General features: G+C 37.9%; 1 protein-coding gene across 11 annotated transcripts in view; it reads left to right on the top strand.

Moving 5' to 3' along the window:
- The window catches only part of ralgapa1 (Ral GTPase activating protein catalytic subunit alpha 1), a 202,987-nt gene that overhangs the window by 76,803 nt on the left and 111,507 nt on the right, over nucleotides 1–14,677 (top strand). For 5 of the 11 annotated variants that reach the window (XM_073039975.1, XM_073039977.1, XM_073039976.1 and 2 more), the window contains exons 17-21: nucleotides 6,360–6,500; nucleotides 7,373–8,992; nucleotides 9,757–9,884; nucleotides 10,232–10,448; nucleotides 13,220–13,393. In XM_073039975.1, the coding sequence (XP_072896076.1) occupies nucleotides 6,360–6,500; nucleotides 7,373–8,992; nucleotides 9,757–9,884; nucleotides 10,232–10,448; nucleotides 13,220–13,393 (2,280 nt within the window). The remainder of the gene's footprint in view (nucleotides 1–6,359; nucleotides 6,501–7,372; nucleotides 8,993–9,756; nucleotides 9,885–10,231; nucleotides 10,449–13,219; nucleotides 13,394–14,677) is intronic. The other 6 variants (XM_073039981.1, XM_073039980.1, XM_073039982.1 and 3 more) reach the window with 3 other exon arrangements.

Genomic DNA, 14,677 nt, shown 5'->3' with positions numbered 1-14,677 from the left:
GCCATACTCTGAACTACCTCTTGCACTCTTTGGCTTGCCACATCATGTGCCCTCTGTATTCTGTTTTCTCAGTTATAGTTCAGGTTATCTCTCTGACCTATTTCTTCACTCCCTTTTCCTTTCCAGCAACACCCTGAATCTGCTGTTGCTGAAAGCACTACCTCACAGCCGCATGCAGTGACACTTGTGTGCACTTGGTTGGTGCTTGGACTTCAAATATCTAAAGATGTAATATTGTGCAAATCATTTTGCTCAGTCAAGGCCTTGTATCGACCTGCTGAGTTCCTCCAGCAAATTGTTTGTTGCTCCATATTTCAACATCTATAGTCTGTCATGATTCTTCACCCTGCGTAGTCACAGCAGTTTAACAGCCCCACCTCCTTTTTCTTAGCTCTCTTATTTCCAACGGACACAGATTTCTATGGTTTGTAGCAGATTTCATTATTAATAGTAGTTCCAGATCTGAATGGATGCCTGTAATAATTAACAACCACTTCCAAAATAGTTCACTCTAGTTGATTGTGGAGTATTTCAGAGACTCAGTCAGTTGCATTCCTTAAACTCTCAAATCTTATTTCACAAATTCAGTGATCTAAACCTGATTCTGATTCAATATTTGATGAGGTTGTAGGCTTTTGTCATTTTGGTGCGTCTTAAAAGAAAACTATTTCTGGTGAAGGCTCTGCCCTTTTGACTTGCCTATAGTCTTTTCTAAGTTTGACCACACTACCCTTCTCCTAGGCCAATCCTTGTTCATTCAGCTCAAAGAGGATGCTCTCGCATTAGTTTTAATAATAAAGCATCTTCTAACATACTTTACTCAACACTGCATTTTTTTCTGAATTCAACAAGCTTTACTCCACTCTTTACTTTCCCACCTAGTTACTTCATTTAGTAATATAATTCAAGAACCTCATGTACATAGATCCTAACTTGCCGCCAACCTTGACAACTCTACATTATTGTTTGATCATTTGTCCCACTTTTGGATATGAATGATCTAAATACTGCTCCATGTAACCATTAGGAAAATTTGAAGTTGTTACACAGAACATAGAAATCTACAGTGTCCTTCGGCCCACAGTGTTGTGCCGACCATGTTGTGCTATATGTATAACCAGCAGGTTTTATGTGATTACTTTTGAGTATAGAAGTGGATATATCAAATGCTCAAATATAAACCTTTTCATTCTTGGAATCATTTCTGTGTAAACTCTCTGGCCACTCTCCAGGGCCATCACATTTTTCCTTACATAGTAATATTGCTCACAATGCAGTCTGACCAGCTCCATACAAAGCCTCAATACATTGATACCCTTGAAATAAATGCAAACATTACACTTGCCTTCTTTCATCTCACTTGCAAGTTAACCCACAGGAAATCCTGAACTCGTCCCCAAGTCCCATTGATAGTGAAGCAGATCATAAAGGACTGCAAAAAGATCTGACTAGTTAGGAACTGGGGAGAGGGACAGCAAGTGGTGTGATGTATTTTGCACCATCAAGCCAGTGCAGGTCACGTACAGTGAAGGTAAGGCACCGATGCTGCAGAGTTTGCAGTGCAGGTCACGTACAGTGAAGGTAAGGCACCGATGCTGCAGAGTTTGCTGAAGTTCTCTGCACAAGTACATAGGGTAGTGAGAAAGGTATTTCCGTAAGACTCAGAGTAGAATTCGGCCATCGAGTCTTCTCCACCACTTGATCATTTTACACCTCAACCTATTTTTGTGTCTTCTCCACATAACCTATGACAGTCTTATTAATTAAGTACATATCATAAGAAATGGGAACAGGAGTAGGCCATCTGGCCTGTCGAGCCTGCTCCGCCATTCAATAAGATCATGGCTGATCTAGCCATGGACTCATCTCCACTTACCTACCTTTTCCCCATAACCCTTAATTCCCCTACTATGCAAAAATCTATCCAACCTTGTCTTAAATATATTTACTGTGGTAGCCTCCACTGCTTCATTGGGCAGAAAACTCCACAGATTCACCACTCCTCATCTCCATCCTAAATCTACTCCCCCGAATCTTGAGGCTATGTCCCCTCATTCTAATCTCACCCATCAGTGGAAACGACTTCCCTGCCTCTATCTTATCTATCCCTTTCATAATTTTATGTTTCTACAAGATCTCTTCTCGTTCTTCTGAATTCTAGCAAGTATAGTCCTGGGTGAATCAATCTCTCCTCATAGTTTGACCCCCTCATCTCTTGAATCTACCTGCTGAAACTCCTCTACACCACCTCCAAAACTAGTATATCCTTCCTCAAGTAAGGAGATCAAAACTGCATACAGTACTCCAGGTGCAGCCTCACCAGTACCCTTTACAGTTGCAGCATAACCTCCGTGCTCTTAAATTCAACAATGAAGGCCAGCATTCTATTTGCCTTCTTGATAGCCTGCTGCACCTGCAAACCAAAATTTTGTGATTCATGCACAAGCACTCCCAAATCCCTCTGCACAGCAGTGTGCTGCAATTGTTTACCATTTAACTAATAATCTGCTCTTCCATTTTTCTTTCCAAAGTGGATGACATCACATTTAACAACATTGTACTCCATTTGCCAGACCCTTGCCCTCTCACTGAACCCATCTAGCTCTCTCTGCAGACTCTCCACATCCTCTGCACAACTTGCTTTTCCACTTAATTTAGTATCATCAGCAAACTTTGATACACTACACTTGGCCTTCTCTTCCAGATCGTTAATGTATTTTGTGAACCGTTGCATGCCCAGCTCCGACCCCCGTTGCACAACATTCACAACTGATTGCCAACCAGAGAAACGCCCATGTATCCCAACTTTCTGCTTTCTATTAGTTATAATATCTATCCATGCTAATACATCACTCCCAGCTCTCTGCATCTTTATCTTATGGATAAGTCTTTTATGCGGCACCTTATCGAATGACTTCGGAATATCCAAGTAAATAACATCCATCTGTTCACTTTATCCATTGTGCTCATTATGTCCTCAGAGAACTCCAGTAAGTTTGTCAAACATGACCTGCCTTTGCTGAATCCATGCTGCGTCTGCCTGATAGAGTCATTTCTTTCCAGATGCCTCGCTATTTCTTCTTTAATGATAACTTCGAGCAATATCCCAACTACAGATGTTAAACTAACTGGCCTATAAGTTACCTGCCTCTTGCCTACATCCTTTGTTGAACAGTGGCATGACATTCGCCATGATCACCAGGAACCACAATGGGGTCCACCAGCTCCCATATCATGCAGCTGCAGCACATCACCTGATCCTGTATCATCCCTTTATTTAATTAGCTGTAATTTAGTGACTTTTTATTCAACCACTACAAAAGCCTTACTTGCTACTTACCTGTGCCTTCTTGCCAAAGACTAAAGTTCCCACTCCTACACTGGTCCCCTCACACAATGACCGCTCTGCTTTGACCCTGCTTTACTTTTATTTGCTCCTGCTAATGAATCACGCATTGAGCCCTGTAAAACTCTCCTTTTTTAAAAAATTCTTCTTCCTGACGTGTGTGAAGCCCCCTCTCCCTGATTAAATAGGTCCGCCACTAATGCCTCTGCTTTAAGTATACTGGAAATATGCTCTGAACGTACATCCTATCTACTCCTTTCAATATTGGGTTGGTTTCAATTATGTCCCCCACATTCTTCTAAACTGCAGTGCATACAAGCCCAGAGCCATCAAACAAACCACATGTTGGTCCTTTCATTCCTGGGTTCATTTTTGTAAGCCTTCTCTGGACCTTCTACAATGGCTCCTGACATCTTTTCTTAGATATGGGGTTCAAAGCTGCTCAATATTCCAGCTTGTTTTCTGATAAATGCCTTAGAACACCTCAGCATTACATTCTTGTCTTTATACTGTAGTCCTCTTTCAAATGAATAGTAAGATTATTACCAGCTCAAACTGCAGATTGACTTCTGGGGAAATCGTTCATTAGCACTCTTAAAGACCCTGTGCATCTCTGATTTTTGAATTTGCTCCCCGTTTAGAAACTAGTCTATGCCTTTATTCCTTCTACCAATGTGCATGATCATATACTTCCCTAGACTGTATTCTTTACCGATTCTCCCAATCAATCCATATCCTTCTGCACACTCCCCCTTCCTCAACACTATTTGCATCTCCACCTATTATTGTTTTTTCTGCAAACTTTGCCACAATGCCATCGATTCTGTCACCCATATCATTGGCATCTCATGTAATGAACCCAACACTGACCCCTGTGGAATACCAGCAGCCAACCAGTAAACACCTCTTTAATCCAATCTTAACCCACTGCCGGTCAACCAGTCTTTGTCCATGCTAGTACCTTTTCTGTAATACCACATGCTCTTTGTCTATTCTGCCAGTTATTTCAACAGATTTGTCAGACAACATTTCCCTCTAAGGAATCCGTGTTGACTTGAGCCTATTTAATCACGTTACCCAAAGTTCCCTGAAACCTCGTACTTAATAATGGACTTCAGGATCTTGCCAAACACTGAAATCCGGTGAACTGGCCTATAACTTCCTATCTTTACCTCCCTCCCTTCTTAAAGAGGAGAGTGATATTAGCATGACATATTAACCTCAATCCCCTCTCGCACATGACCACTTTGAAAGGATGTCCCCTGGACACAGTGCAGTTTTCAGATGTCTATTTCAGAGCATGGCATGCTATCCCATGTTCCCCTATGTACAACCGCATAACAGTGGTAGATTCTACAGCTGGTTGTTCTTCGTTATTCCCTTGGTACCCAGACTGCAATTCACTTGCTTTTTCTGGTACTAGCTCACCTTAATCCTTTTTAGAAACAACGTTTTCCTATCATTGATTTCACTTTCCTCCCTCGTCAATAGTTTGAGATTAAACAGGAATTTCTGCCACCATAGTTTAATCATAAAAAATGCTTGCTTCCACATGTTATACTTATTAAGATAATGAACTTGCCTTTAGCAAGTTCAGACTAGTACTAGGCTTCACACAAAACTTCACTGTTCTTCCTAACTTATTGACAGATTATTTTACTTCTTGCTTTTTAAAACCATTGATTGTGGTTACCTCCATTTCTTCATATTGCATTACATTTTTCAACTTAATCACACTATAAATGGCCTGAATCCTCAATGGCAGGGGTTCCCAACCTGGGATCCATGGACCTCTTGCTTAATGGTATTGGTCTATGGCATAAAAAAGGTTGGGAACCCTTGTCCTATGGATTTATTCATGACTGTCTTGCATTGATGATCAATATTTCCTTGCACCACTATAAAAAGATATTTAATCTACCAAATTCATTTCTATCAGGTAAATCTGTTGCCTTCATATTGCTTGGAGGAATTAGGCCATCTCTTTCAATACTTTATGATTGTATTTATTCTAATATTATCCTCAAAGCAGTTTTTGGCACTTCTCCAGCAGCTCTAGACTTAACATTACCTGGAGACAGAATAGTTTGCAATACTGATTGTGCTCCAAATAACCATGTATTAGAAACAAGTACCTTTACAATTTCAGTTCTATCACTTTAAAAATTAAACTTTGGCATTGTTTTGTATGGCTTCTGTTCACTTTAGTATGCAACAATATACTATGTTAAGGAGATAAGCAATGTAGCCCAGTAGTTTAGTATTTATGAGGAGTGCCAATGTGTTTGTGCAGAATTGCCCCCACTGTTCCATGAACGTATCACCATGATGAGGATAAGTGTAGGCCTTGAAACTTGTAAGGTGCTCTTCATGATTTCTCGTTTCCACTCCTCATGGAACTGAAGGCAGTTCCAGAGATATTACTCTTTGCTTGCTTTATCTGCGTCAACAAGTACTTGCAGAATTAGATTATAGTTAAATGGTTTGAGTTTCAGATACTACTTAATATTCTTGTCATTCATTTAATCTCTTGAAAAAACTTTTTGTCATAAATGCAGTTGATGATCATTTCTGTTTGGATTAGTTGAAAACCCCTTTCCAGCAATCAAATCTACAGCTTTGTTTTTTTTTCTTGTGTAGCTTTGAAGCTAAAATTCTAAAACTATAGTTGGTTGTTTCTCTGTAAGGTCGAAATACATCCTTGAGCAATTTGGCACCACTGTTCTATTGTCTTCTTTGCAAATTTCACTATTTTAGATTACTTCTTTGTGTGGAAGATAGTAAAATGAATGAAAATAGACTGAATAAAATTCCTCCTGTACTGAATTTGAAATGTTATGTTAGTCTATCTGAATTCCTCGTTCATGGTAGTTCACAGAATTGTCTTCTGCTGTTCTGTTTGTTGTTTGTTTTTGTGTGTCCTAGTTTTGTCTTTGTGAAAACTTTTTTTTATTACTACTATTCTTGGCTTCTATTCCATTCTTTTCTCTTAATTTTTAACTTTTTTTTAAAGCCATCGGAAGCCGATCCATTGATGATTGTGTTTGTCCATCGGCCTCTATGCGCAATGCTAAAAGTGCACCTGTTCTGCTCCATTCTTCCAATCCTTACCTGCTTGACTTAGTCCTCACCCCCTTTTTTGATGATCTTCCAGGTAGTTCCAGCTCTGCTTACTTCCTCTGCCTGTTTACCATTTGTCTTATTACTGCTTGGCAATTCTAACTGCATAGCAATTAATAGGACTTGCAAAATGGCGTAGAATTTAAAAGCTTGGTTTGATGCTAAATTAATTAGCACTAGCAATTGGCAAATGCATGTGTTACGTATATAACATTTAACAGTAAATGTGAAACAAAGACACTGGTTGTAAATAGGTTAGCAGGCTCTGTGAGAAAATAATTTGGGCAGGACTCTTCAGAATTGAAAATTGGAAGGTTTGTGTTTTAGCTTGTGCATTCCTCTATTATTTAAAGAAGTGACTTAACTTTGTTAAACCTTGTATAGTTGGTGTATAATTTTATCAGAACTAAGGGGGGTTCAGACATCACAGATCTTAAAAGATTTTGCAAGTTGTAAAATGTGATTGATTTTCATTGTTTGAAATGGCTTCATTTTTGTGTTTGTGTTTTCTTAATTGTCGCGATCCTTAATAATTTTTCTGCAAGTAATGAGTTTGGGGATGAGAAGGCTTGCATGCTTAAACAATGCTCTTCCATTTAGCCAAGTCATTCTAATAGTGAGAAATTGACTAAAAAATTTGGAAATCCACAATATAAGTTTGGTAACTAATTCAAAATACTAACAATTGGATAATTGGGAGAGCATTTTGCATAATTTTACACATAATTGATGATTCATAGTGGTCAGGTGTGTTGATCTCAGTGGTCATATTTCTGTCCCTTAAGCTAATTTTCTATATTCTGTCCTGAGCTGCCTTGGACACGTGCAAGGGAAGCCTTATAATACTGTTGTGGGAAAATCCCAGTCCCCTGAGATTATAACTGTTAATTTTGATTTGTTTTCAAGATCTTGATGATGCCCAAATTATGGCACGGCCTACTCGAATAAGGCATTATTCTCAGAGTGAAGAAAATACCTCTGAAGTATTCAGCACTGCACGTGAAGATCAGGCAATGCCACGAAGCAGCAGCACATCAGACATAATGGAACCATTCATAGCTGAAAGAGCTAAAGGTGCAGTTCCTGTTATTGACAGCTCATCAGTTCCTTCAAGTTTGCAGTGTTCTGCAGAAGTGATTTTATTATCTAGGTCCAATGAAAGTGACTTTACAGATGCACAAGAAGGCTCTCTGGAAGTCGGTGATAGTATTTATGATCATCTTTGTCATCTTGTAGATGTAGAAACTGTAGCATCTTATTATGAGTACAGTCAGCACACAGTAGATGACAGTGAGCCTGACTTGCTGTCTTCCATACAGAAATATTTTAATGAGACTATTCAAGAGCCTGAGCATACCAAACAGAACTTGGGGGAAGATAAAACTACTATTCCTTTAAATGAAGATAATGAGTTGATGGTAGATGAGACGGAGTTGGATTGTGCGGATCTAGTGAGAATGTATGGTGATTATAGCCAGGATGCAGTTTTGGGAGGGGAAAGTAACACACTGGTAAAAACGCAAGACCTCGAAAATGGCGAAAACTCTTTTCCATATCCAGAAGAGGATTTTCTGAGTATTGATACGTTATCTTATAGAGAAAATAAGGTACCAGAGACTAATATTGAACAGCATAATAGTAAATATGTTGAAAGCTTTGACCAGGGAATTTCATCAAAGATGGACTCAGAAAATCCAGATTGCAAACAGAGGAGAAAAGTCTTTACTCGCCAGAAGGCAACTGGGGTAGAACATAGAAATGTGATATTATCAGCAAATCATCATAGATCCATGCAGAATTTCAACAAAGTAGTAGGTCATAGTAAAAGGAAGCAGCTATCTGATGCCAATTATCAAACTTCAAATGTCACTGAACTTGCCAATGAGGTAACTGATGCATATAGCATGTATTCAAATAAAATTCCACATGGTACCACAATTACTGACTCACTTGCTGCTTTAAGTGCACAAAATTCTACAGCTAACCAAGAAATCACTGCAGCATCATCAGAGACACAGTTCTTAAGCACAGCAAATAAGAAAAAAGATGGCAGCTTGCATGTTAGTTTTAGCCCATTTACTGAATCTGTGCAGTTCCACAGCCCATTGGACAGTAAGGAAGCTCACTGGAAGTTCAGGCTTCGAAGACTTAGTGGTTTCAGCAGTGGTTCATCGGCGCCAACTGATTCAGTGAAACATGGTGTCTATAAACTTCTAGACACTAAAGTTTCTCATAATGAATGCAAGAACCGAAAGTCAACATTAATTACTGCTACAAGTGTCCCAGTACTGAAGGGAAGTACAGGTTGTAGTCAGGTGACTGGTCATGAAGCAATCAGGTCCTGTAGCTTACAGGAATCAGTGCAGCAGCAAAGTTCCCTAGGCAGTGTTTATAGAACTGTTGTGCACGCTTTTTCAAAGTCGAAGGCAAATGTTTCCCCACAGAGACAGAGAAAAGTACCAGCAGAGGCTCCACTGAGGGATCTGTACAGTCATGTTGTGGGATATTTTGGAAGGAAAGTTGCAGGTGAGCACTAACAGTGTGCAAAGCACAAAGGAGCACCTGTTTGGCTTGATGCAACTGAAAAGCTTTAAGCAATCAAATAGCTTGGGGATGAACACTGCTTTTAATTGGTTTTGCATGCGCTTTTGATCAGCTGGTATGTCCTGGCAAAGCATTTTACCCCTCATAAAATTAATACTAATGTTTCTTTCTTTTGTGTGTGTTTGCGCAGGTTTTCAGTTGTTAATCTTTGAAAGTAAATTCAATTGTGGGTAGTTGTGGAAGCATATTCAATCTGTGTTTAATGCACTTTACATGTCTTTAGCACTAGAGGGCAGCATTTGTGTACTTTTTGAACACAATCTCTCAATAGTCTAGTTGAGACATAACATTTGTAGAAATTCATATTTTGGCTTTCATGAAAGTGAACCTAAAATAAATGGTTTAATCTTTTCAAGTTTTGAAGCAGGGTTACAGAAAAATAGTGCTTGAATTAATATTGTAAGTTTGGAAGAAAAATGTTGATGGTAGTTTAATTTGTAATTTCTCTATCATCAAAGATTAAAAATTGTTAACCTTTACTAATGTTGATGTAAATTATGCTAATGCTAACTTGTGATTACTTCTAATTGCACACAGTAAGGATAGGATATTTCTTGGGAAACTGCATGATTTGGCAAGTAACCCTTGCAGTGCTGAATTCCTTTTTATTGCTATAATGAGTAAATTATGTGTTTTTATATGATTATGAAATTGTTATTTTAAAAAAGCACTTCATTTGCTTTCAGTCAACAAGGAGGAGCCTAATCAAAAACCTCGACCTTTCAGCACTGATATTGGAAATAGTAGTAATCCCAACATTAGTGATCTTATGGATGAGTTTATAGCAGAAAGATTACGAACTGGTACTTCAGTGGTAAGTTTAATTACTGTGTATTATATTTCTAGCAGTTACTAATAACTTTCATCTCACGTGGCTATTTCTTTTAATTATAACAAATGGGAAAATAATCAAGCCACTGAACTTTTCTGTAAAATAATGTTAAATGGTATTTTTCTTTGATGTTTTGTAAAGTCTTTGTGTCCAGCTGAGTATTCTGGTTGATATAAATAATTAATGAAATTTTACTAATTAGAATATTAAAACTGAATCTAAATATGCAATCAAATTAGCATGTAGTACTTCCAAACGTACTAGTGACAGCAATAGTTGTTTATTGCATTTAATAATTATTTTTAAGTTGATAACTTTTTTTGTACTAGAATATTTTGAGAAGGGGAAGCAGTCCTGGTAGTTTGGAAGTGCCAAAGGATCTTCCTGATTTGCTGAACAGACAGAATCAGACACGACCTGTTGATGACCCTGGAGTCCCATCTGAGTGGACATCTCCAGCCAGTGCTGGAAGTAGTGATCTTGTTAGTTCTGATAGCCATTCAGATTCTTTCAATGCTTTTCAATATGATGGACAAAAATTTGAGAGTAAGTATGTTTTAATCTAAGAATTGTCTTTTTATATTCATGTTAATTGTCATTTCCTACTTTGTGTGACTTTTACCATTGCATTAGTGCTACTGGGAGAGTTAGATTAGACCATAAGATATAGGAGCAGAATTAGGCCATTTGGCCCATCGAGTTCTGCTCTGCCATTTCATCACGGCTGATCCATTTTCCCTCTCAACCCCAATATCCTGCCTTCTCCCCGTATCCCTTCACACCCTGACCTGTCAATAATCTATCAACCTTTGCCTTTAAAATATACACACATTCATTCACTCACTCCATGAGTGGTCTGATCAATGCCTTATAGAGCTCAGCATTACATTCGTGCTTTTATATTCTATTTTATATTCCTTACCACTGACAACCTGCAACTTAACCTTTAGGGAATTCTGCATGACAACGCCCAAGTCCCTTTGCTCCTCTGGTTTTTGAATTTTCCCTCCACTTAGAAAATAGTTTACACCTTTGTTCCTTCTACCAAAGTGCATGACTATACACTTCCGTACACTATATTCCATCTGCCACTTCTCTGCTAACTCCCCTAATCTGTCCAAATCCCTCTTGCAGACACCCAACTTCCTCAACATTATGTGTCCTCCAACTGTCTTTATATTGTCTGCAGATATGGCCAGAAAGCCGTCAATTCCATCATCCAAGTCATTGACATATAACATAAAAAGAAGCAATCCCAACATGACCCCTGCAGAACACCACTAGTCACTGATAGTCAACCAGAGAACTCTCCTTTATTCCTTCCCTTTGCCTCTTGCCAGAAAGCCAATATTCTATCCATGCTAGTATCTTTCCTGTATACCATGGGCTCTTGTTAAGCAGCCTCACGTGTGGCACTTTGTCAAAGACCTTCTGAAAGTCCAAATAAACAACATCTATGGACTCTCCTTTGATACTTTGAGTAAGTATCCATTACTTCCTCAAAGAATGTTCTTGTAAGAAATAAATTACCTGTTCTGTTTTAACTGAATCTCAAGAAGGACTATCATAGTTGTACAGGAAATAGAAAATCACACCAAATAATAAGTCAAATAAAATGGAAGCTATGTTATTGAAACAAGTAAAGCAAGAAAGCTTATTGGCGTAAGATTTAAAAGCAACAATAAAAGCACCCTAAATCTGCAGATTGGGGCACAAAAACAGCAAATGACCTTGGCTTGGACAATTGACCAAGGAAACATGGGCTTGAATCAAGAGGAAATTTGTATTCTAATATTAAACTCTCATCAACTTGAACAAAATTTCTTTAATTATTGCAAAATGTAATGTATTCTTTTGAACAAAATCTTTGTCACATGATAGCAGAGTCAGTTGTCTTTTGCCATGAGTGTATTTCATATGTTAGTTGACACTGGCGCAGTGGTGGATAAAAGGTTGTATTTTGAATCTGGAATGGCTGAAGTTAATATATCCTAGTTGCTGGTTCCAATACGCTCCCACTTGCTAGAGGAACTGCACTTAATGCCCAAAAAATGCTAAATGAGTTTGCAGTTTCCACTTGAAAATGGACTTACTGGTCCTGTGTCAGATAAGTCGAATGCTAAAAGGCTATAAGTAGAGCTGCTGCCTCACAGCCCCAAAGACCTGGGTTTAATCGTGACCTCTGGTGTCTACATGTTCTCCCTGTTACTGCATGAGTTTCCCAGATGTGTCCGTCTCCTCCCACATCCCAAAGGTATGGTTGATAGATTAACTGTCCCTTGTAAATTGCCCCTACTCTATAGGTACTTGGAATTGTGGTGGGGAATGATGGGGGTGGAATAATTGTACTGAAGATACAGCAATATTGAGAACATCCAGTCCTGATGAAAAGTCTCAGCCCAAAGCAACAACTGTTTATTCCGTTGAATAAATGCTGCTCTCCATACTGAGTTCATCTAGTATTTTGTATGTGTTACGCTGGATTTCCAACATCTGCAGAATCTCTTGTGTTTGTCAATATTTAGTTGCCATTGCTGAGAGTATGTTTTGTCTGGTGGAATTGCTTACCACTAGTTGACAATAGTCTCAGGCTCCCATCCAGATGAACTCTTTTCCATTGAATACTGTGATCTGCAGTATTTGCTTGAATCAACCATTAATATAACTCTTGATAAATTGTGTCCCAGTTGAACAGGATTCGTACTTTTGTTTTACCAAGAGAATTTAAATGTATTTAGCCAGTTTCTTGGAACTTTAAGCACATAACAGAATTTCAATAAAGGAAGTTTGGTAGCAGGAATCAGTTTATCATATCCATTTATAGAACAGTTATTAGTGATGTATTGCAGTTTTATAGTTGGCTTAAAAGAGAATCTTCCCACTAGAAGTGTTTTTCTCAATATGATTCATTTTATTGGCTGTTTATTTCACTCTCCCAATGCTTCCCAAGTCTCCAAATCAAAGGTTCTGTTCTTAGTAACTGAAGTGAGGGAATATAAGGTAAGTAAAGAATTGTATGTAGGTTAATCTGAAACTGAAACCAAAGAACCTCAGAAAATACTGACTCATTAGGTTGTCAAAGTGTCAATTTAGTAAGAGCACAAGTGGATTTTTTAATTGCTTTTTACACAAAATAGTTGTTTTTTAAGCAAAGTTATGATTTCAGAATATATTTTAACATGAACTTTGCAATTCTACTTTTGTGCATGCTTTTTGGTTTGCATTTTCAAATGCACAATCTTCTTATTCATGCCTCCCAGAATTCTTCTAATAAGTTCATAATAGTCACGATTTCCTTTTTTTTGGTTCTGTTATAGGCTTTCATTTTGGCAGTGAAACTATTTCTACCTTATACACTGAAGCAGATTCAGGACCTCCACGACAAAATGCTGAAGAACAAGAATTGGCAAGTTTAAATGTTCTGCATATTAATTCTGAAACAAGCAGTCTCAATCTACAGACAGCATCTGCTGACACAGTCACAATTACAGGTTTGTTGTGCTTGTTGTGGAAATTTAAAAGTCAGTGTTGATACTAAAACAGTCCTGTTTTGGTTGTTCTCCAGTTATTCATTTAATGAACATCCATAATTTTATCACTAAGCTATGTTAAAGCATAGTTTACAATTAGCCACTTACATATATTGGATAGAAATGGCCTATTTTCTGTTTGTTTTCCCCTCCCACACAATCAAATCTATATATTTTTATATTTTGTCCAGCAATGTTCTGGCAAATTAATAACAATCTCATGTTATCTCAGCCACTAACCTGCAATGTGCAAGTAGTTTTCTTATCCTTGAAAGGTACATATTAAAATTATTATTGTCATTCCATTACTTGAATTATTCCAGTGGAAAGCTGGCATTGAAATTTAAAGAGTTCATATGCTTTATATAATGGCACTATTGATTATGTAGTCCATTTAACCTCAGTAACAATTCAATGTGTAAGCAGTAATAACTATCGCTGTTGCAGGCTAGTTATGTTAGATTTAGATTAAGTTGATAACCTCATATTCCTGGGAGGTGGGGATAAGACCATGGAATGTAACAGCATATGCCATCAGGAAAATGTACTGTTGAACCTGGTAAGCAACCTATGGAAATACATTTTCATTTTTTTAAATGAATAAGAAATTGGAATCTATTATTATAGTGTTCTTTAGGAATGTACATGGTCTAATGCAACTGAGTATTATGAAAATGGTGTGTATAAGATTACATTCTCACTTTACTGTTAGACTTAATCGGTCTTGGAAAGAATCTATTAGATCAGTCAATAACCTTCTATTTCAGTGATGCAGCTATGTTTCTAGTCCCAATTTATGATACATTTTCATTCAGCTGTCTTATTTTTCCTTGCCTTTTTAATTTCAATGCATTACATAGAACAGTACAGCACAGGAACCGGCCTTTGGCCCACAATGTTGTACCAAACCAACTAAAAACCCCAAAATCTTGTCCCTCCTACCTACACAATGTCTGTATCCCTCCATCTTCCTCATGTCCATGTGCCTATCTAAATATCTCTTAAAAGCCTCTAATGTACAATGGCATGCAAAAGTTTGGGCACCCCGGTCAAGATTTCTGTTACTGTGAATAGTTAAGTGAGTAGAAGATGAACTGATCTCCAGAAGACAAAGTTAAAGATGAAACATTCTTTTCATCATTTTAAGCAAGATTAGTGTATTATTTTTGTTTTGTACAATTTTAGAGTGGGGGAAAAAAGGAAAGGAGCACCATGCAAAAGTTTGGGCACCCAAGAGATTTGAGC

The sequence above is a fragment of the Hemitrygon akajei genome, chromosome 3, assembly GCF_048418815.1.
Source record: "Hemitrygon akajei chromosome 3, sHemAka1.3, whole genome shotgun sequence".
NCBI lineage: Eukaryota > Metazoa > Chordata > Chondrichthyes > Myliobatiformes > Dasyatidae > Hemitrygon > Hemitrygon akajei.
The sequence above is the reverse complement of the archived record's forward strand: the minus strand, read 5'-3'. Positions and strand labels throughout refer to the sequence as shown.